Below are 21,430 nucleotides of genomic sequence, written 5' to 3'. Positions count from 1 at the left end.
TAATGTAGCTGGCTGTGCAAGGGAAAATGGCAGTCTCTTCTGGGGAGTTTCCCTGCCTATGGAGACTGTAAGCGTTCCTTGGGCTGTGATTTCACAAACTGCTTGGCTGATCTGACAGACTGTTGTCAATTAAAGGGAGGATTGCTCTCATTCTTCCTTTTCTGAGCTGTGCAGTTCAGCTCCCTTCCCTGCGCCAGGTCAGGTACTCATGCTGGACTCAACCGTGAGCTGTTTTAACTCACTAACCAAGCTGAAAATGATTTTTTTTTTTTTTTTTTTTTTTTTTTAAAGCTAAGTTAGGGAGTTAAAGTGGCTCACCAGGGGGAGGTCCCAGAAGATTTCCAGAGCTGGCACCAGACAAGCTGTGGCCACACGCTCTGGAATGAAGGAGGGCAAAAATAAAGGAGAAGGATCTCCCTCACATGTCTGGCAGTAGCGAGCTGTTGGATGAGCCTACCTTATGCATGAAGTGGCATCCTTGGAGAGGTGCCATCCAGGCACTGATCATTCTTGGCTGTATCTAATTTGAGGTCTTGCAACAACACAGCCAAGGTGAGAAGGTTGTGAATGGTTAACTGCTGTACCCTGCGGAGCCATGGCAAAGGGGTGGAGTTGCAAGCTCCTGGCATGGACAGATAGGCAGATATACCTGCTCAGGAAGGGAAACAGCTGGGGTTGTTAGTTTTCTATATTATTTATTTATTACTTAAGAGACATAGTTCTGCAAAGTGCATGTGTGAGGGGTAAAAATTCCGGCTTCTATACTGATGCTGTAATGGTTCAAAACTGTCTACAGTGGCAACTCATGTCACTTAGGTATGTTACTTTATGCAGATATTACTCCTAATGTGAATGCTGAGACAAACTCAGGAAGAGTCATGAAAATTTACATTAGATTGTTCGGGGTATTCTGGAGCAATGAGCAAGAAACTAAAAATTTAGGATAAGGCATTAATTTGCTATTTGGGAAACTCAAATCATTTATTTGACAGAGACTGTTTGTATGATACTGACTTAGCAAGAGCTACAAAAATACTTGGTACGTGTGCCTCCTGACACTCGAGAGTAATTAGGGATCTGCCTAATGGAGTTGTACCCCAAAACTCCAGAGGTCTGTTCTGTGGATGAACAAGAAAGGTGTTTTTACCCAAAAGGGGTTTGGCAGAGGAGGAGGGGGAAACTGAGAACTCTTGGTATACCAAAGGAATTAGTTGCATCCTTTGTGAATTGCTTAATAACATTTATGCACTTGAAAATCAGTGAATACATATTCTCATGAGTATTTGATTATAAGAGAAGACAGAAAGGACAGAATGTTAACTATTTCAAATTCACTTGGCTGCAGCTGAACCTTTGTAGGCATTATATTGGGACTGCTGAAAGCAGGATCTGACCAAAATGGGATACAGTGAAAACACAAGACAATTTAGATATAGAAAATCTGTTACAGCAAAGATGGATTTGAAGGAAAGTTGAAATTTTCCTTGAGCTTGGAAGGGAGAGCTCTGATGGAAATGGAAAAGTAGAAATGCTAACTGAGAACATTTGTGATCTTTGGCTACTGTGTGCTGGTGTTACTTCGTGGTGTCTGATCAGGCACAGTAGTGGTAACAGAAGCTGTTGTGTTTCTGCTTTGAGTGTCCTAGGGAGTCCTGGGCATCTGTTCAACCACACGGGTATGGGATCTCTAGATGCCTGGAGACTTTCAAAGTTTTGCATAGGATATTATTTGAGTTATAAAAATGAAATGAAAGTGTAATTTGATTCTTTGCCAGAAATGTAGAAGTGGGAATGTTGTTGTTATTACTATTTGGATGATGATAACAAATCTCCCCAAGAATTTTTAAAGATCTTAAAATGCTTGAGGATGAGGCCCCTGTCTTGCCAGGAACCATATAAACAAGTTATTGAGAGCAGTGGCTTTGCAGTAGAAGGCTTGTATTCCTAGATTTTTAAAACCCTTTCGCTTATCTGCAGATGAATTTGGCTCCTGACCATTTATTAGACCTTAGAGAATTCCACCTAGAACTGAGTATTCAGGTTCCTCAGTAGGTACAGAAACACTCCTTGCCATATTTACCAGCATGAAATTTCATTTAAAAATTCTGGATGAAACTCTCACATGAAAATAAGCAAGAGAATACAATCTGTTTCACTGGGAGAGATTTTTTTTCCTGTTGCTAGAATTCAGCTACGTGGAGATGGATTGTATCACATGCCTCGTCTCCCATACGCTCTGTTATTTTTATTCTTCCCTAAAACTGTAGACTTGCATACCATTTGCAACTTGCATCAAATACTCCCCTCTCCCACCCAGCCCAGGGTTACATAGTTTTGTTAGGTGTGCTGCTGTTTCTGTAAGATTTGGAATGCTGGAAGGGTTCCAGGCACTGTTGGTAAATACAGGCTGCAGTTTGACAGTAATTGCTTTCTTCCTTGAGTTTCAGAAACTACGTACAAAAGCAAATGAAGTAAAAGAAGGCATTCTGTTTTAAATGTATTTCATATCTGATGCTATTTTTTTTTCCTTCTTTGAATGTAGTACAGAAAATATTTGAAGTCTGTAAGAGAGGAGCAAAACGCATATTTAGAAATGTCCTGGGAGTTATCTTGGCCTTAATTATTTATAAGCCTTTCTCCTCTCCTGGCTTTTAAATAAATTTAAGGAAGCAAGAGAATGCTCTGTGGTTGGAGCAGTGCCCTTCACCATACAAAGGAGCTTCTGCATGTGACCTCTTCCTCGTCAAATACTTTTCAGAGATCCATTTGTCCTTTCAATCTGTCTTTAAAAAAAAAAAAAAAAAAAAAAAAAAAAAAAAAAAGACCAGCCTCAACTGACCTGGGAGAACAAAAGAAGGATTTTTCATGTTCCTGACTTCTTTTATTTTTAGTTTTGGAAAAGGTGTAAGATATTCATCTATTTGCTCTTTTTGTGTACAAGTGATTTGACCTCACTTCACTGTAACATCTCATAAAGGAAAGAAAAAAACTACTTTGGAAAGGCACAGATTTTCATCTACACCAGGTAATTCAAACCCCTAATGTGATTATATATTTTATAAAAAGGCCAATTAAGTTTCCTCGAAAGCCGTGTCAAAATCAGAAACAATTCTGAGTTACAGGTCACACTGTAAAACGTTGACCCAGTTCTTCATGGAGGACTGATCAATGAGGAAGCGCAGTTGCTAATATATAGCAGTTCTGCTCCAAGTGACAAGTACCTTTTTTGTCCTAAATCGCTAAAGTTGTGCCATCTCTGGCTAGATGGAAGGTGCTTTAATGCTTCCAACATCATGCTTAGAAGCCATTATTATCCAAGATATGTGTGATGTTTTCGTACCTATATGTGGATGTGAGCAACAGTTTCCTGTTGCCCAAATGATAGGGGAGTGGTATCTCCAAAACCTCTTTTATACAAGGAAGGAATTCTTGCAAGAATGTGCATTGATTCCTCCCCTTTCTTCTTTGCAAGGTGGAACGGTGTTGTGGAGGAATCAAATAGCGTTGAAGAGATATTATAGCAATGTAATGTTTTCGGTAATACGCATCCGTATTTGCTGTCCTTGCATAGACAGTATACTGACAACACTGTTAGGTGTAGTAGTAAGGGAGGTAAGCAAGCTTGTTTTGAGCTGAGACATAGGTGTTTTATATAAGGCTCCATCTTCAAGCTGCTTTTTAGTAAAAACAAACAAACAAACAAAAAAGCTGTTAAAGAACTTATGTTGGGGTTGGAATGAGTTGGGAGGGTAAAGGGTTTTGCTTTATACTCCATCAAATCTGCTTTCACTCTTTATTCTCTTTTGCCACCTTTGGTCTTCCCTACGTTCCACACCATTTTACCTGTATAGCTTTTCCAAGTAGATAACGTAACATAACAAATCTGATTCCTATGTGCATGATAGCAAATGGATTGGCTTGTCGTTCAATTTTTTCTTGGTTCTGCTGAAATAGGAGAATATTAAACTTTACTGAGGATCAACTTAGTAAGGGTCTTACTACAGTGCCTCCTCCTCTTTGTACTGAAGAAACTGCATTTAGGTTAGATACTATATAGGAAAGCTATTTTGATTTTACTGTTTGCACACAATGCTTGTCATCCAAATGTTTCAGAGGGAATAGTTTGGAGAACACTTCAAATGAGCATGCTCTGAGAAGTGTGAAAGGTTTAAAATGCAAGCAGGCACTGACCAGCCTCACCTGGGCCCCCTCTGCCCTTGGGGGACCCTCGGCCCCAGCCTTGCCCCGAGCTCAGCTGTGGTGGCCCTGTCTCCTGCTGTTTCTGCCCGGTCCTGCGATGGCCCCGGGACCTGGTTCACCCTGGCCGTGCCCCGGACTGTCGTAGACCCCGTTACCAGCACCCGGCTCTGTTCCTCCATCAGACCCCCTCGGTGAGGGCACTGCCGTGCTGGGGTCGCTCCCGGCTCGGCCCCTCGTGGGGCAGCCCGGCTCCCGCTGCTCCCCAGCACTGTGTGTGCCGCTGGACGGCACCTCCATCAGCTCACTCCCATCTGCGCATTAAATCATTCTTCATCTCTCGGACACTATTACGGTCTCAGATACCTGAGTACTTCAGTGTCTTGCTTTTGCTCTTTAGGAGGACCTTATTTCAACTTCTGTTCTTGAGGTTTCACTTCTGAATTGGCACTCGTGTCAGGTGCTGGTGATGTCTTGCTGAGAGGTGAGTGGTTAGATGGGCATGTTTGTACTTCTCTGGGCATGCGGTTGAGGGGCATTAGATTTGTGTGTTTTATATGTCTATAAAAGATGTGTTCTTTAGGCATAGGAAAACTTCCAGTCAGTAGCATGCTTAAATTCCCAAGCTTTCTCTCTAATTAAAAAAAAATTGTTTTAATTCAGCATGCTCGTTAAAGTGAATTTAACTCACAGCGCGCAATTCATACATAAATTCAAAGTATGGCAATGGGAAGAAAGAATCAAAAGCTGGAACAAAAACAGAAAAAGAAGAAAAAACATTCTTCAAGAGCTCAGTTTAGTTTCTTTTCAGAAAAATAAAATCTTAGTTAGGGGATATCCATTTAAAAAATGACAAGTCTGTCTCTTTCACACCTGAAATACTCTTAGGAAAATAAATCCTTTATAAAAACAGAATGAGTACATGCTTATGATGCACTGTTATGAAGAGCTGTTTCTAGGCTTGCTTTGGTTGCACCTTTTTTCGTTTTTCCTTCCTGGTAAGCGAAAGCTTTTTCATTTTGAGGGTGAGGTTGTTGCCAAAGCCTGCGCAGTTTCAGCTGACTTGGCTGGGAATGCTGTCCCTCCCTGGCAACCCTTTAACCAGCGCAGGTGATCCTGTAACAGAACGATCAGGAGGATATTAAAAGTGGGTCTTGTTGTACGTCTGTCTCTTAATGCCGCCCTGTAAATGGTTCAGATTCGGCGTGTTGCGTGGTGGGCTCGGTGCCACGGCTCCGGGTGCTGGGAAATGGCTGAGCCCAGCGCGCTGGGTGGGATGGGGCATCCTGCGGCAGCAGCACGCCGCTGCCCGGGTTTGGTGGTCCCTGAAGCACCTCCTCACTCATATCCATCTACTCCTGGGTTTTTCCACTGGCCCCAGACCACTTGATAAAAGATTTGGCAGAATAATGCTTGCTGCAAGAGCGTTTCCCCCTTCCTCTCCCAGGTAGGAGCCCAGGCCTGGGGGCCACCTGGGGCCCCCATGGGGCCAGAGCACCGTATGCCATGAGAAAATAAAATTTTGAGCAAGGGGCATATTTTCAATGGGTGTTTGCAAAAGAGGGAGACGAGGCACAAATCCTGTCTGGTGCCCGGAAACTTGGTCACAGTAGGGATGATTATTTTCTGTTGAGAAGGCACAGTTGTCTGTATGAGTGTTTTGAAGAGCTGTGGGTGCTTGTTAACTTGATTTAAGCAGCTGGTCAGCTCTTGGGAGGAGAGCTCTTTTCATCCAAAAATGCAACACTCCTTTGGAAGGATAAAAATCTTCTCTCTTCAGTCCTCTCCTTTTTGGAGAGGTCTACAAAATACTGTGAGTAAAAATGGATACTCCTGATGCTTTTAAGATTCTACAACATAATGAGGCCAAAAACCTGTTTGCTTTAAGGACCTGTAAGTGACCAGGGCCATTGAGATCTTATGTAGAAAGTTTTATTTAAATATATGAAGTGTCAGCTTAACAGAAAACCAAAGCATAAAGTTGGTCAAGCATCCCAAAGACACGTAAACAGAGGAGTTAGATGTGTACATTGAATTGAGCGTTACTAGTTTATTATAGTCTGGGCCAACCAGAACCAGTTTAATCTGTTCCAGCCTCGCACTTCCAATTCGTTCTTTATTGGAAACTAATTTAAGTGTGATATTTTTGTGCGAAGAGGTATCATCAGGCATTCATGTATTGCTGCGTGAAGTGAAAATGTAACCAAAACTGCTGTTACATAAAGTACATCCATTAATCCATTTGTATGTTTGCTTCATTAGAAAATGGTGCAGGCTGATCACCCTTGTTAGAATTGGGGAGAAACTCCTGTTACTTCACTGCTTCTTGGAAACTGGAGGAAATACTGGCCTTGTTTACCTAAGCAAATCAGTTGATATAATGTAGAGTAGCTCATTTGCGATTCATGTCCACGTTTCCATTATAGTGGAATTGGTGCATTTTATTCCAGATTAACATGTCCGCACGTAAGTGTTCAGGGACAGTTTATCCTGCAATAGCTGCGTCATTCACCTTTCCTAGTGAACAAGGCCAATAGCAATTGTCTGCTAACATTGATTTCATCTTTAGGCTGCTATAAATATACAATTACTATACAGGGGATGGCTTATATTCTTCAAGGAAATGTGTATAACTAACTCTAATGCAAGATAAGGGTTCCTTAAAATTGAATAGGCTAGCAAGAACTCTCCATGCATCCTGCTTTAAATAGTCTGCAAAGCCAGGGACTGAACAGAAGTACTGCTCTTGATAAGACATAGTCCTCCACCCCCTTCCTTGTTCGCAACTTCCTTCCATTCTTCCCACTTTTCAACCTCATGTTGTTGTTTTGTATAGGTTAGTAGGAAAGATAATTGTCAGATGGTTGACTAGGGGTTAAAGCTAGCCTGACCCGTGTTTTAATTCGTGGAGCTGCTGCCATTCACCTGAGTGATCTTGGACAAGCTGGTTAATGTTTGTCTCAATTCCTCTTCTGTGAATCATAGGTAATACGTGCCTCCCTCGTCAGATTGTTGCGAGGATATATTCATCTATGTTTGATGGCTTCTGGTATTACAGTGATGCAAGGTATAAGAGCTCTCTCGTGCAGTCATCTGAAAGTAATATATTGTTATGTCTGTATGCACAAAAGTTAGAAATGGGAGATGAAGCTACAGAACCTAATTTGATAGGTTTGTTTGCACTTTGCTCAAATAGTATGTGTTCCTTTGCTCAAATTCTCCAGGCTTTTCTGTGGCAAAGCTTGTACACTGCCAAGGTAGCTCCACAACTAACCATGGAAAAGTTGTTTGCATTTTTCTGTTTGTTTTTTATGTTTTGTGTTGCTTTAACCCCTTAACAAATGCCAAGATATACTGGGTTGGAAAATATACTTAATCAAATGTGTGGTAGTTATGTTTCTAGTGTAATGATAATCACTGTAGTCAATTGGGTTGCTTCTAATAATCACCATAGCAACTACATTCAGTAAAAACTGAAAATAACTGATTTGTGCATTTTATGCCAAATGATACATGTGGGCAATGTACTATCTATTTGAAATGTCACATTCAGCTAAATGATGCATACTCTGCTGGCAGTGCTTTCCATTGCTTCTCTTGAGCAGAAAGAAAACAGGAGCTAGTTTTTCTTCTCAGTATTGTTTGTTAAGAGAAATTGACTTTTACTTTCAAATGCCAGCCTTAGTGCCCCCTCCACCTCTTGCTCCAGAACATGCAAACAAAAAAACAGGAAGGCTTGGTAGCAAGTAGTTTCCTTTTTTTATTTCATTCCTCTCTGTATGTGGAAAGTGCACGTTTTAAAACGGTTATGCTGGTGCCAATGCTTTATTTTGGTTTAGCTTGAACCTGTTCCTCACTAAACTTAAAAAATATGTGTGTGTGTGTATATGTGTGTATATATCTTTATTCTGTATCTCTACTTCTTCTGTCTGTGTTGTATTTTGGCTCAACAGTCGCATGCATCCCTCATAAAATTTAAGAGTAGTAATTAGAAACAGTATCTAGAGTATGTGTTGTCTTCCTCCCACGTGGCTTTACCCTTGTCTCTGACAGCTGTTATTGCAGTTACTCATTCTGCCTAAAAGGGTGAAACACAGAACTGTTTTGGAGCTGGAAGTGAGCAAAATGTCAGAAATTGCCTCAGAGGAGACTTCTCTCTAATGTCTCAGATGCTTCTTGCCTTTCACATGCATACTTTGGGTTTGATTTTTCAGAGGTGCTGAGCACCCGCATTTCCTGCTGACTGCAGCCAGCCTTTCTTCTTTCAAAATCACACCTCTTTTAAATGCCTCTATTTCTTAGCTTTTTAAGCTAGCTTTCAAAGCTGGCCTGAGGGCACCAAAAGTTACCTTCAAGATTATGTTATAGACCCCTGTGGTGGGGGTAATGATGGGAGAATTAACACCTCTGGATATGTGCCCTGTTGAGTTGCTGTTTGTATTTAACTTCTCAAAGAGTGGCTTTGCAATTAAATTCATGCTTTAAACTCGACGTTGAAACAGAATTTTGAAAGATCTGTTGTATAACTTTTTCTTTTGGGAGATGTTGAAGGTGCCTTGCAATCCTGTGTGTGTGGAGGTGTTTGTTTTATGGGTCTAAGTGTGACTCTTCGTTTCAGCTTTCTTTTTTTTCCACTGATCTTTAGGAACCTCGTCACTCTACTTATTTGTATGTATTTTGCAGGGATCCCTTGAAGCTTGCCCTGGGAATGGACAGCTACCTCCATTTCTGGGGGAGAGTAGTGCCTAGTGAAGAAGCCTCCAAGGCAAGTTGTGGAGTGTGCTGATACTCTCTGAAGAGCAAAGGGAAGGGGCGACCTTCCAGGCCAGCAGCCATGCCTTTCGGGCTGAAACTGCGACGGACCAGGCGCTACAACGTCTTGAGCAAGAACTGCTTTGTGACACGGATCCGTCTGCTGGACAGCAATGTGATCGAGTGCACCCTCTCCGTGGAGAGCACGGGGCAGGAGTGCTTGGAAGCTGTTGCTCAGAGGCTGGAATTACGAGAGGTAAGAGTAACTCGGGAAAGACCATCTGTCACTTTATAATTTGACACATTTTTAGTCCAGGCAGTCTGTTCATTTGAATCGTGTTATTCTTAGAGCTGGCCTGATACGATCAGCAGCTGGAGCTTGGACAAACATATTCTGGTTGCATGAAAACTGAGGACAGAATGGCACTCGGGGTTTTTTGCTGTTGCTCATTCATCCCTACTTTGAGAGCTTGTTGTAATACAAAGAGGAGGTTTCTTCTTTTCTTAGGAAAACTTGGGTGTTAACTTTTCGAGCTGGGATGTCAGTCGGCCAAGTTACACTAATTTTTATCTGAGTGTAACCCTGATTTCACTGACCCTGTTAGCTGAATTATTCCACTGGGAAGGAGACCACTGGCTTTCAAACATCCATCTCGATAAAGTATGTCCTTGTTATTAACCTTCTGAAACAGGCAGTAGTTGCATTACCAGCCTGAGTAACTAGTAAAAATTTGAGGGTGGAGGTTTTTTCTTCTTCTTCTTCTTTTTTTTTTCTTCCTTTTGTTTAACTGAAATACTGGAATATTGTTCCTCCTTTAGTTTAACAGAAATACTTCACAGACGAAACTCTGAAGAGCTTCCTTGCCAATACTTCCCAAAAGGCTTAAGAAGCCTGGTCTTACCTCATTAAAGACACACAACCTTTTATTTCGTAATTCTTTCTGTAGACTTCTGTGGGTTTTTTTTTTAGATGTGTCGAGGCCTTTTAAGAAATCTCTCCTGCAACTTTTGTGACACAAATAAACTGTCTTTTCTTACCTTCTGCAGACTCCTTACAAGTAGACTGTATGTTCCTAGGCTTTTGCAAATCACAAATTGAAAGCCATTGCCTGGAAATTGCTGCATGTCGTCCTGCTGTCCTGGCTGATGCTTTCTGTAAGCACAGCTGGGAAATCTAATCATCCTGCAGTGTCTTATGTTTGTTGCTGTAGGGCCCTTTATAATAGTGACACCTGGAAGATAGCATAGAAATAGCTAGTTTTTGTGAGCTATCAATAATGATAAAGAATGAGGAAAGAATTTCACTGCGTGTGTGCAGAACAAGCAGAGGAATGTGCAGGCAGGAATAGGGCAGAAAATCAGAATGCTGGATAGTGATTTTCATACTTGTTTTTTTAGCATGTAGATTTTAGTAGCAGCATGCTCCCCCTCCCAATAATTTTTTTTTTCTTCCTTCCCCGCTCTCCCTGTTGGTGACACATTAGCCTGTCCTTACAGAGGCAAGGTCTTTCCCTCCCAGTGCAGAAATGAGTCCAGTTTTGGAACGATTCTCTTCATATTCCTTGGCAGATGATCTGGTTGGCCCAGCAAAAGTGTGGTGCTGGATGATTCTTTCTCTGCAGGTCCACCTGCATTTGGGAACAGCTCTGTCAGTGGGTTAGCATTCTTTTTCACAAAGCATTTTGTCATTTCAGAACTTGTTTTATTCCACTTTGGAACAAAGCCCAAAGTTTCAAAATTTTCCCAAAAAAAGACAGTGGAGAGATCAGACAGTGGAGTAGCAAAGGAAGTTACTTGGTCAGTGTTCAATTAGATGGAGTTTTTGTATTGTTTGGAGTTTCTTTTTCCCCACTTTATGGAATTGTGTGTCATGCAAAAAGAAATATGTCAGCACAAAAAGTTTGTGTTTCAAGACGAAAAATATTTTAACAACACAGAAGAGAATACTTTGATGTTGTTGGACCACTTTCCCCTTCTTTCATCACCCTCTCTGCTTCTTTTCTAAACAAAGTTTTGGCAAAGTTGTCCCAATTTTGCAAAGTTCAGATTTCAACAGTACAGCATATTTTGGCAGAAGTCTTTTCTGTCAAGATTTTTTCTGACTGATTCTAGTAGCATGCATTCCTGCTTTAAATATTTAGGAGAGAAGAGAATTACATGCCTCTTCATCCCGGATAGGCTCTCCCGGTACCCTCTTCAGCTTCTCTCGTGAGAAATAATTGAAACACAAGCCTAGAGGTGTCTGTGCCTGCACCGATCCTGTGTGTTGTCCTTTCTCGCTAATCCTGACTTCCACTGTTATTCTGCCACTCTAGTCTTCCTGCCGTGGTTTGCAGGGAAACAAGGCTATTGCAGTCATGCTGTGACTGTCCCCTTCCCTCGTTAGGCTTCCCATAATTTTTGAACTTGCCAACTGATCAAGTTTTACAGTAGGGTCAAGGATATTTTGACAAAGTTTAAATTTCTACAAGATTTGTGCAACCTATGTATCTGGGTAGAGGAAAGAAACCCAGCAAGTGTACCAGTTGAAGGGGGGGAAGAAGCTTTGTGAGAATCAATATTGGAGAGAGACTTTATGAATTCCCCAAATGCAGCAAAAATCTTCAGCTGGGATATGCACTTTCTTAGCAATCTAGCTGAGTCAGCTATGATGGACAAGTCAGTAAAAAAAAACAAGTTTAAGTCCTGCACTCACAAAACAGTTATTAAAATCCTGTTTCAGACTCTTTCATACAGTCTTAAGTAAAAACATTTGTTCTTTTAAAAATAGACATCAATTTGTGTTGGATGCTTTCATTTGTTCTCATGTTTAAATAAATTCCAGGTGTACCCCAACTTTTACTTTCATGTTAGGAATATACCCATGTTTCACTCAAATGGATTTCTTGGAAAGTTTCTGCGTATTTATTTCTAAAAAAAAAAAACCCTGCTAGAAAACAAACCTGTTTGAGATGACTGTATGTATTGTTGTGAAGGTCTGTCAATCATTATACCACACATGACTGAAAAACAGTATCTAATGGATTATGCATATTTCTATTTGATCTCTGGGGAATATAACTCCCTCCCTAACTGAGTCAGGGTTCAGGAATAGGTCAGTAGAAAGTGTAGCCATATAACTACTGTAAAATCTGTTTTTATCCTTTCCAGCAAAGCGCTTGAAAAAGTATCAGGTCTTCTAGTTAACAGTCATCAGTTCTAATAAAATGACCTCTTAGGTTAGCATTATTAAATGAAAAGGAGGAGGGGGAAGGAGGGAAAAGAGAGGAAAAAGATGAGATCAAAAAAGTCATTTTTAATCCTGTATGCATGTGCAGAGATTAGAAGAAGGATTTTTTCAATATAATGGGATTTTTTTCCTTCAAATGAGACCAAGTGAACCTGCTCAAAATAACAGAGTAATCTGTACTAGTCTGTTGTGAGACTTCATGCCTGTTTTTTCTTTTCTGTTGTCCTTAATTCACTTTGTAAAATGATAAAAAGTTTAAAGAGCTTAGGATGTTCTGATACATTTTAAGTTTTTCCAGTGAGAGCTTGGACAAGAAGGCCCAATGCAAAGTTGCATTTCTGCAAATGGTCCCTCTGGCACTACGATGTCCCAGCAAAGCAGGCGGCCGGCAGGCCGAGCACTGCAGGCGGCTGCTCTCGGCTGCTGCGGTTCCCTGCCCTTTCCTCCTGGAAGGTGTCCCTCCTAGTAGGGCACGACCAGAGACCGGTGCTCAGCACCGCGTTGCCTCACGCTTGGTTTGGCTTGACTCATCTCACCAGCTAAGCTGGGACTGGGTTCAGGCCATGCTTGGACAAGAGACCTTCTAGGAGCAATCGGCTGCAATAAATAGTGCCTTTCCCTCTGTGCTAGCGCCCCAGGACAGGAGCATTAATGCTTTTATGCCCTGAGGAGCTGGAACTCTGACCTTTCTCAGAGAGAAATGTTTAGTTGGCTGCTTAACCAGATGCCTTAATAAACATTGAGCCTATCTCACTGGATACTTTTGAGTGAGATTTGCTAATTTAGCAAGTGTCTGTAGTCTTGCTGTTGTTGACAATTCTACTGTTTTTGCCTGACGTGCAAGAAAGTGTAGCTCTAGGCTGGGGAATATAGCTAAGACTGAGTACAAAATTACTACGTTGCCTCCTGAACATACAGCTATAATGTTTTTTTTAAGACTTTTCAGCACAGTTTTTGTTAGAATATCTTTATCCAATTTTATTTTCTGACTCATCGTATTTCAAATATGACCTTTTCTACTTTGTGTCGTTAGTCTGCACAGGTTCTCTGATTCCTGTCTGCTGCTTTGACAGAGAACAAGCAGTCTCCCAGAAAGTATAAGCCAGAATATTTAGTACCATGTACTAAGTGATGTATTGCAAGTGAGGCAATTTTAAAAAACTTGAGAGGAAATTCATATAACCTCTTTTCTTACAGAACTCTTGGTATATTTGCAGATCAGGCAGATCAAAAGCACTAGCAACTGGAGCTCTTTGTGCACAAAGTGAATGTGCGTGCGTATGTTTGGTGTGATGAAAAGCTTTCCTTCAATGCTCTCACCGGAGTGTGTCAACCCTGGCTAGGAGAAGGATGCTTTGCAAAGTGAAGACGTCATTTGTTTTCTGTGGTACTTTGACTGCTAGTCTACCTACTAAAACAGCCAGGTGTAGGTATAGGTATTTACTCTGTGAAAACAGGAATGAAAGTGGTTTACTTTGTTCAGATGACCAAACTGCTGGCTTTGGAAACAAATTAGTTTTGAATCAGCTGTTTATAGAGAAAAAAATTCCATTTTTTATATATCCCATCACCTAATTCATGTTTTGCCTGTACTGTAAAAATGTCCTGACGACTGGAACATACGGCAACACACGACTCAGATCCCGTAAGCCCCTCTGGACTTGGTATGCCTGGTCGTGACTGTAGCATACTGAACTTCATGATCCAGCCATTTTCTATCCCATGTTCCTTTGTTCCCTGTCTGTGAATTACTCATGTTTCTGGAGGAGAGAGTTTCTTTAGGCCTTTACAGTAGTGATTATTTAAGTTCTTTAGCAGTGTGGAGTTATTTGAAAACACTAACATTTTCAAGAAGTAGAATTCATGGTGATGGGGAGCTTGATATTCAGATAAGTGGGTTGGTTGTCCCTTTCCAGGGCTTTTGTTTCTGACTTAAGATCCAGCTCTGCAATCCCTGTGCTTCATCTATAATTACTCGATCTTCTCCAGGCTCCCTTCCAAGAAAAGCGTCATCCTCTAGTAGTGTGGGACGCGTGCCGCAGTGGGTCAGCCCGCTGCATCTGCAGTAGGCTAGCAGCTTAGCTGCTATGTTCTCTTACCTTCGTATTCCTTGAAAGTGAGTCAGACAGTACGTGTTTTTTTCTGCATTTAGTACTTGAAGAGTTTTTCTACTGTAGCAAATCTAAATTTTTGTGCCCTCTCCATTGCCCATGGAGGGACTGTGCTCATTCGAGCTGTTTAGTTGCAATACCCTTAATCCTTTGATTAATTGATTTAGACTTAAGACTGCAAATCGTCTTAGCTGCTAGATGTTTTAAAAATACTTGACACTGAAAACTTAGTGCTTGGTGATGTGAATGTTTACTGTCTTTTTAGTAACATGGAAGATGTGTTTTCACAGATCTGCACTGTTTCTTGCTGAGGGCAAGTTGCCCTGCAGTGAATTTCAAGAGTTCATGTATTAAAGGATTTCCCCTACGAGGTGGTGAAATCACTGTGCTTTTTCCTGCCCTCACATGCATTCCTTTCCTTAGCTGTCTCCACTCTCCCTCCCACCTTCATTTTAATCTAATTACTATCACAATGAGCTAGTCAGAAAGAAAGAACTTTTTTACAGTGCTGCCTACGCAGAGAGGGTAGACATGTATCAGTGGATTGGTTACTAAATTTTTGTTTATCCTATGGGAGAAACTGCCTTCTTTATTTGTGCCCTGGACTGATTATTTTATTGAAGATGCCTTTAAATTCCAGAAGGAAATCCTACACTGATTCCCTTCAAAAGAATAGGTTGTTTCACTGTACCAAACTAAAGGTTAAAGAGAAAGGACTAAGCAGGGCTGAAGTTGTATTGCAGGCTTGTCAGGCTTAATTGATGAATCAACTTGAATTAGTTATCACCTTAGTTAAATGCAAGTCTGGACATTCCCCAAACTTTTGAAAATATGTACGTAAAGAGACGCTAAAGTAAATACACCTGCATTCTGGCTTAGAATTTTAGCATATGATTCTTGCTTGCATGATTTCAGCTATAAAACAGTTAGCAGTGTTGCCCCTGCTGGTTTGTTGTCATTTCTAAGCATTTTATCTTTTCAAAATTGCATTAGCTGTCCTTGTGTCGTATGCTAAATCATAGTAGGTGCAATGATTTTAAGATACATATCCTCACCAGAGAGGACAGAGAACAACACAGAGAAAGAACAATGGAGAAACCAACTGTTTCATGGTGGCTTTTGCAAGGAGTAATGATTGAAATTTGTCTGCTACTTTTGAAGATAAATTTTTTTGAAAGTATGAATGTCTGGGAAATCCAGTTGATGGTTGATTTCTAGGCCAAACTCTCTGAATGTATTGAAAATCATTTCAAATGAAAGCTTTATAACACAGCAAATAGTTTTTTGTTTTTCAATTCTTTGTCTCTAGTATCTTTATTTAAAATGAGGTGCTATGCATAAAGGATTGTGACCGTGGAATCACTGGTGCCCAAGTAAGTTATCCTATAACAACAAAACAAGTATATATATATATATAAAATTTTTTTTAGGGTAAATATAAAGTAATGGAAACTAGTGGAAAGTTTCCATTGAATAGGAGGTCAGTGGGATTGAACCCCAAGAAAGTTTACTGAAAGTAAAGAGACAAAAATATGTAGAAATAGTAATGCTCCTACTTCCAAATTCTAAATCTGCTCAGGTGCTACTAAAGATCCTCTCGTTGCTTCTGTTTCATTCATTTTGGTGTTACAACAGAGTAGAATTTTATATTGAGGGCATTACTGGAAATCTCCAGATGCTGTCAGCTGCAATATTGCAGAAAAAGGAGCGGGTACAAACTTCATAAGGCTACAGTCAGATTTCCAGGCAGGAGAGGGATTAGTTCCTATGTTGAACATGAAAACATTATTTCTCCATTTCTGTGGATCTGTAATGACACTACTTGCTGTTGATTGTAAGATGCATTTGCCTGCAGTCGTAGATTAGATGTTTAATATGGTGATTTAAGGGCTTTTTGCTAGAATCCTTCATGATAGGATTGGATATTCCTTCAGCTGTTTGTTGCCAATTTGTAATATTTAAGGTCCTAGTTCTGACCGCTGTTCCTTGCAGGTACCTCTCCAGCAGCAATAGTCCCCTGTGCTTACAGTAGCTACTGTAGCCATTGAGATTTAAACAGCTTGGGAAATAACTTGGGAAATGAAGTTTTCAACCTGGTATTTCTTGAAGAGCTTAGAGCAAACCACTTGTGCTTGTGCAAGTGTTAAGTGTAATACTTGCATTAATATATCATAAAACCTTGTGAACACATTTTTTAAATATAATCATGTTCCATATGGGGGAAATGGCACTGATGTTAGTAGATGTATTTCAACGTATTTATTTGGGTCTGCATTCTTTTAATAGCTGGAAGAATCATATTGCCTTTTGCATACAGTGGGCCTGATCCAACGTCTCACAAAGCCTCTGTGCTCTGATTCAGACTTACTGTTTGCTGTCTGTTCACAAGGCACAGACATAAACATATCATCACATGTGATGACATAACATGTCAAATAAGAAAACTAAAAGAGCCAGACATTCGAAGGTTTTTAATTCTTTTCTGTAGAACATGTGTCACCTGTACCATAATCCCAAAGAGAGCCCTTTAATGTGCATTTGGGAGAGACAGTAAGAAGAAGATTGATAGCACTCTATGAAGGGTATTGTAGTGCAATATTAATTCATCATTGTCTTCAAAATAGTCCTAAAAAGCAAAAAGACGGTAAAAAAAATACTCTGCATATGAGAATGGAAAAATTGACACAATGCCATCTGTTCTTACTTGCATTCAAGTCATTGGTTGTGTGTGTGGTCTTGCTAAAGAGGATAAACTGACACATTTTGCTTCTTTATGTAGACGCACTACTTTGGCCTTGGGTTTCTCAGCAAGAGCCAGCAAGCTCGATGGGTGGAACTGGAAAAACCTCTGAAGAAGCAGCTGGACAAATTTGCCAATGAGCCTTTGCTTTTCTTTGGGGTAATGTTCTATGTGCCCAGTGTTTCCCGATTGCAGCAGGAGGTAACAAGGTATGTGGGATTCCCTCTGTTCACATTCTTGGGATATAGCTGGGAGGGAATGGACAATTACTCTGTTTTTGGAGCTCAGTATTTGTTCAGGTATCATCTGGTTCTTTATTTTCCTGTCTGTTCTCCAAATGGGAAAAAGTGAGAGAAGCCACCACTTGACTCTATCTGTCTGGAAAAAAATAGCAATATTGGGGAATGATTATACATAGCCATCTGCAGAAATAAAAGAGAATAACAGATACATGTTTAAAAACCTGAAGTCAATTTAAAAATGGACCATGGTGACCATACTCTTTTTCCATAACCTTCTGCTGATTAATAGAAAACCATAGACAGATTACCTCTGTATACAGTTTTAGTTTATTATTTTTATGTCTGCCTCTTTTGCTGAAAGTAGGCTTTGGAGTTTTTTCTGTTTTTTTTTCCCATGCCATTGCTGTTTTTCTCCCCTCATAGCTCACAAAAGGCTTTAAATCATTAGAGGGTATTAGTTCTTTAATTATAATCAGAGCGCACCTTCACAAACAAATTCTGTAGGAATTGCTCTTTTATTCAGGGTCCTGTGCTGCAGTTGTAACAACGCAAGTGGTTTGAGCGTCCGTTCTGCAAACCACATCACTGTGGGGTTTGCGCGTCTGTGTTGTATTAAAAAAACAAGAAAAAGAAAAAGCCCACCTCACCCCAAAAGAGGTGGGCTTGCTTTCTTTTTAACCAAAATTACTTCATTTGTCTGGTGTAGAGCAAAGTTGCATCAGCACAACTGTAAACTGCAGGGCAGAGCATGGAGCAAGTGGTTGGGGCATGCAGGGCGGCAGAAACTCCCTAAACCGGCCTTGTGACTGAAAAAAATGTTCTGTTGCTGCAAACCTGAAATTCGCCACATGGGCATCATACTTGAAAATGAGGTATAAATAGTTGAGAAAAAGCATCTTCGTTCTGGAAAGTGTAAGACGTGAAGCATTGTCATTTTTGCAGATTGTATATTTTAAATGATCCTTTTTAAGACTTAACTGGGGAAATAATTTTGGTAGGATGCAAAAGATTTAATTTTTAAAATGAAAGCTGTCAAGCAGTCTTTTGACTACTGCATATGTAGTATTCGTGCCAAACGGTGGGCTGAAAGCATGGCAAAACTTGCATGTCCCTGGGAATAGACTTGAGATTGAAGGTTGATTCGTGTCTGTTTCTCTGTGTGCCCATTCTGTAAGCCTTGGGAGAGGGAAGCCTTGTACTTTTGCTGCAGAATTAATTAATGTGCAGTGGGAATGTCTGAAACTTTCTGTTCTGCATTTCTGCCAACCCAATCCTGGTCTAATTGTCTGCAAGGAAGAATGACAGCCACTTGGATGCTATTATCTCTTTGAGCTGCAGCCTGCTGTGCTGATTGCTCATTCTTAGCTTACCTGCAGAGGTATACTTGCACATTTTGCTCTGGTTGGTAATAAGAAAACATTTTGGTGACTATTGAACTTCACAGCACTCTGAATTTGAGTTGCTGCTGAATTTTTTTCTCTCTGGTGTGATTGATAACATTAGCTGCAGAGTCTTATAAGTGCCTCTTACCTTTCTCTGAACATCTGTAGCAAAAACAGCAGCTTACTAATGGATCTCAGATACAGAATAGACTGCTAAGCTTTTTTTTGTTTGTTTTGGTCTCTTGAGTCAGAATTGCTTCACTCTGGATCATGTGATGACAGCAAACATTCAACTGTGCAATTCTAGGTAGATGCAGTAAATCTCACATTCAAAATGATGAGCGGCGAGGATATGGAGAACTCCTCTTCTGAAACAAATGGTGGAGGAAGTCTTAGTCTGAAGTATGATTAGATGGACAGAGATGGTTGGCTTTTTAGGGTTTTTTGGTTTTGTTTGCTCTTGGTAAACCAATAAACAGTTGTTTTGAAGTGGAGACCAACTATTTTTAGGATTAGACTTCATCATGGTAGTGAGGTACAAACTACACTTGCCCATTCAGTTCCTGTATGTTTGACTTTTCTGTGTTGTATACAAGTGACAAATCTGTCTTGAATGCAAAACTCCTGACCAAGCACTCCATCCCCTTCTGGGAAGCTGCAGAACTACCACAAATAAATAAACCCAACCCCAAAACAAAACCCAAGGCCAAAGCAAAATGTCACCAAAAGCTGAATCTGCAAAGTTTGTGACAGAACACTGCTAGTGGTGAACCCGTTACCTGTGGAATCTTCTCTTGGTGAAGACATCACCAGTCCTAAGCTTGCCTGGCCACGTTTGAAGCCCGAGGTGAAATCCATCTCTCAGTCTGGGTTTTCAGTTAATTGCAGGCTCTAGAATTGCCAGCGTTGATCAGTCTTCCTAGATAATTACCAAAAGTCTTTTGAGAACGCTTAAGCCAATGCTTGCATAACTCACAAGTATACCCCAAAAAAAGGGATTAGTTTACTAATATGGTTTACTCTGCTTCTAATCTATAGAATTATAGACTGTGGCTTGATAGATGGTTATGAGAGATTTGTCCTCTGACATGAATATTCTGCCCTGCTTCCAGGGCCTGCAGCCCCCTGTGTCTCACGTACTGTCATTGAGAAGACAGAAAATGATCCGAGGCTTCTGGGGTTTTGTTGGTTGAGAGGAGCTCTACTTATGGGGCTGGTCATGGGCTCTGAAGTAGTGTTCTCCAGTCCCTTTTATTTGAAGAACCATCTGACTCTTCAAAACAATCCATGGACCATTTTGTTTTGCTGTTTTGCTGATTGGGGCTGACGGGTGATCCTTGTACAAATAAGATAATTCATATTTAAGTAAAGCTACAGAAGCTAATTTATAAAATTGTAACTTCTGTGCATCTTATCATCATTATTAGAAGTTCTAAAATACTTATGCCTGCAGGCTCCTGGATTTTAGCTGCCTGCAAATATTGATGGAGATCAGGAGCTATTCATAGTTTTGCTGGTAACCTTCTATATTCTATAAAACAAATGTGGATGCAGATATGAGGCTGAGTAATGCTGCTCCAAGCACTGTCCCTCTGTAGCCAACAGATTCTAGGGGAACTTGTTTATATGTGGTGAATGGAAGAATAGTCTCATTAGAAGTCAGTACTATCATTTTAGAGGTAAAATGTGATCGAGAGTGTCAGTTGTCACTGAAGCTAACACAAGCAGCAGTGCTAACCACAGAATCACTGAATGATAGAGGTTTGAAGGGACCGCTGGAGATCATCCAGTGCAACCCCCCTGCTCAAGCAGGATCACCTGGAGCATGTTGCCTAGAACCCTGTCCAGACAGATTTTAAATATCTCCAAAGATGGAGACTCCACAGTCTCTCTGGGCAACCTGCTCCAGTTTTCAACCACTGTTGAAAGTGAGAATGTTTTTTCTTGTGCTTAAACAGAATTTCTGGTATTTTAATTTGTGTCCAAATGGTCTCATCATTCCAAAAGTGTAGATGGGTTTGGAGTGACTGCATGGGTGAATGTTTGACTTGGGTGGGCCACTAGTGACTAGTTACTGAGGGTTTATCGGGTTGGTGGTGCCTGTCATGTTAGCACAAGTGCAGCCATCACTCAGTGTGGAATGTGTGTAGCTAGGTTGTAACAGGTATTTCTGATAACATGAAAGAAAACGGTCTGTGGGATCTTTGGGAAAGAAAGTGAAAAGACAAGACTGCCACAGCTGATCATTCAGCTAACAACTCTTTGATTTCAACCTCTGAGGTCTGCAGGAAAGGATGTGACGAAGAGTAGTGTGGGGGATGCATTAATTGTTTTAGTAGGCCAGATCTGACTCTATGGCTTGGAGTTCCTCACTTCTCTTTTCAAGAATCAACACTTGGTTAAACATGCAAACATTAGAGGGTTTTTTGTTTTGTTTTGTTTTGCACAGACAAGATTAAGTGGAGCACAGCGACAGGGAGAAGAAGCAGCAGGACTTGGTCACTCTCGTTCAGTTAGCAAATGTTGAGGCTTCTCAGGAAAGCTGTGTTTCTTGAGCTATGATAAAAGCTTCCTGCACATAACCTAGAGAAATGTGCAAAAAGCATCCACCAGTTGTAGAGTACCCCTCTTTCTGGTAAAGAGAATGAAAGAAATGTTTTTGCCATGCCTTCCTCTCAACATCAGCCTTGTACTCACCGCATTGGGTCTTCTCTTAGGAAAGCTAATTCCTACCCCTAGTCCTCTTATTTCCCTTCTCTTTCTACTCTACCGTTTCT

General features: G+C 40.7%; 1 protein-coding gene across 4 annotated transcripts in view; it reads left to right on the top strand.

Annotated features, from left to right (window-relative positions):
• PTPN14 (protein tyrosine phosphatase non-receptor type 14) overlaps window positions 1-21,430 on the top strand; it is a 126,355-nt gene that overhangs the window by 36,848 nt on the left and 68,077 nt on the right. For 3 of the 4 annotated variants that reach the window (XM_026102345.2, XM_064509678.1, XM_064509677.1), the window contains 2 exons: window positions 8,881-9,205; window positions 17,069-17,238. The exons of the other annotated variant lie outside the window; for it this stretch is intronic. In XM_026102345.2, coding sequence (XP_025958130.1) covers window positions 9,032-9,205; window positions 17,069-17,238 — 344 coding nt within the window. In that variant the 5' untranslated portion in view covers window positions 8,881-9,031. The remainder of the gene's footprint in view (window positions 1-8,880; window positions 9,206-17,068; window positions 17,239-21,430) is intronic. 4 annotated transcript variants of the gene reach the window in all.

Source organism: Dromaius novaehollandiae, chromosome 3 (genome assembly GCF_036370855.1).
Source record: "Dromaius novaehollandiae isolate bDroNov1 chromosome 3, bDroNov1.hap1, whole genome shotgun sequence".
NCBI classification, from domain to species: domain Eukaryota; kingdom Metazoa; phylum Chordata; class Aves; order Casuariiformes; family Dromaiidae; genus Dromaius; species Dromaius novaehollandiae.
The sequence above is the reverse complement of the archived record's forward strand: the minus strand, read 5'-3'. Positions and strand labels throughout refer to the sequence as shown.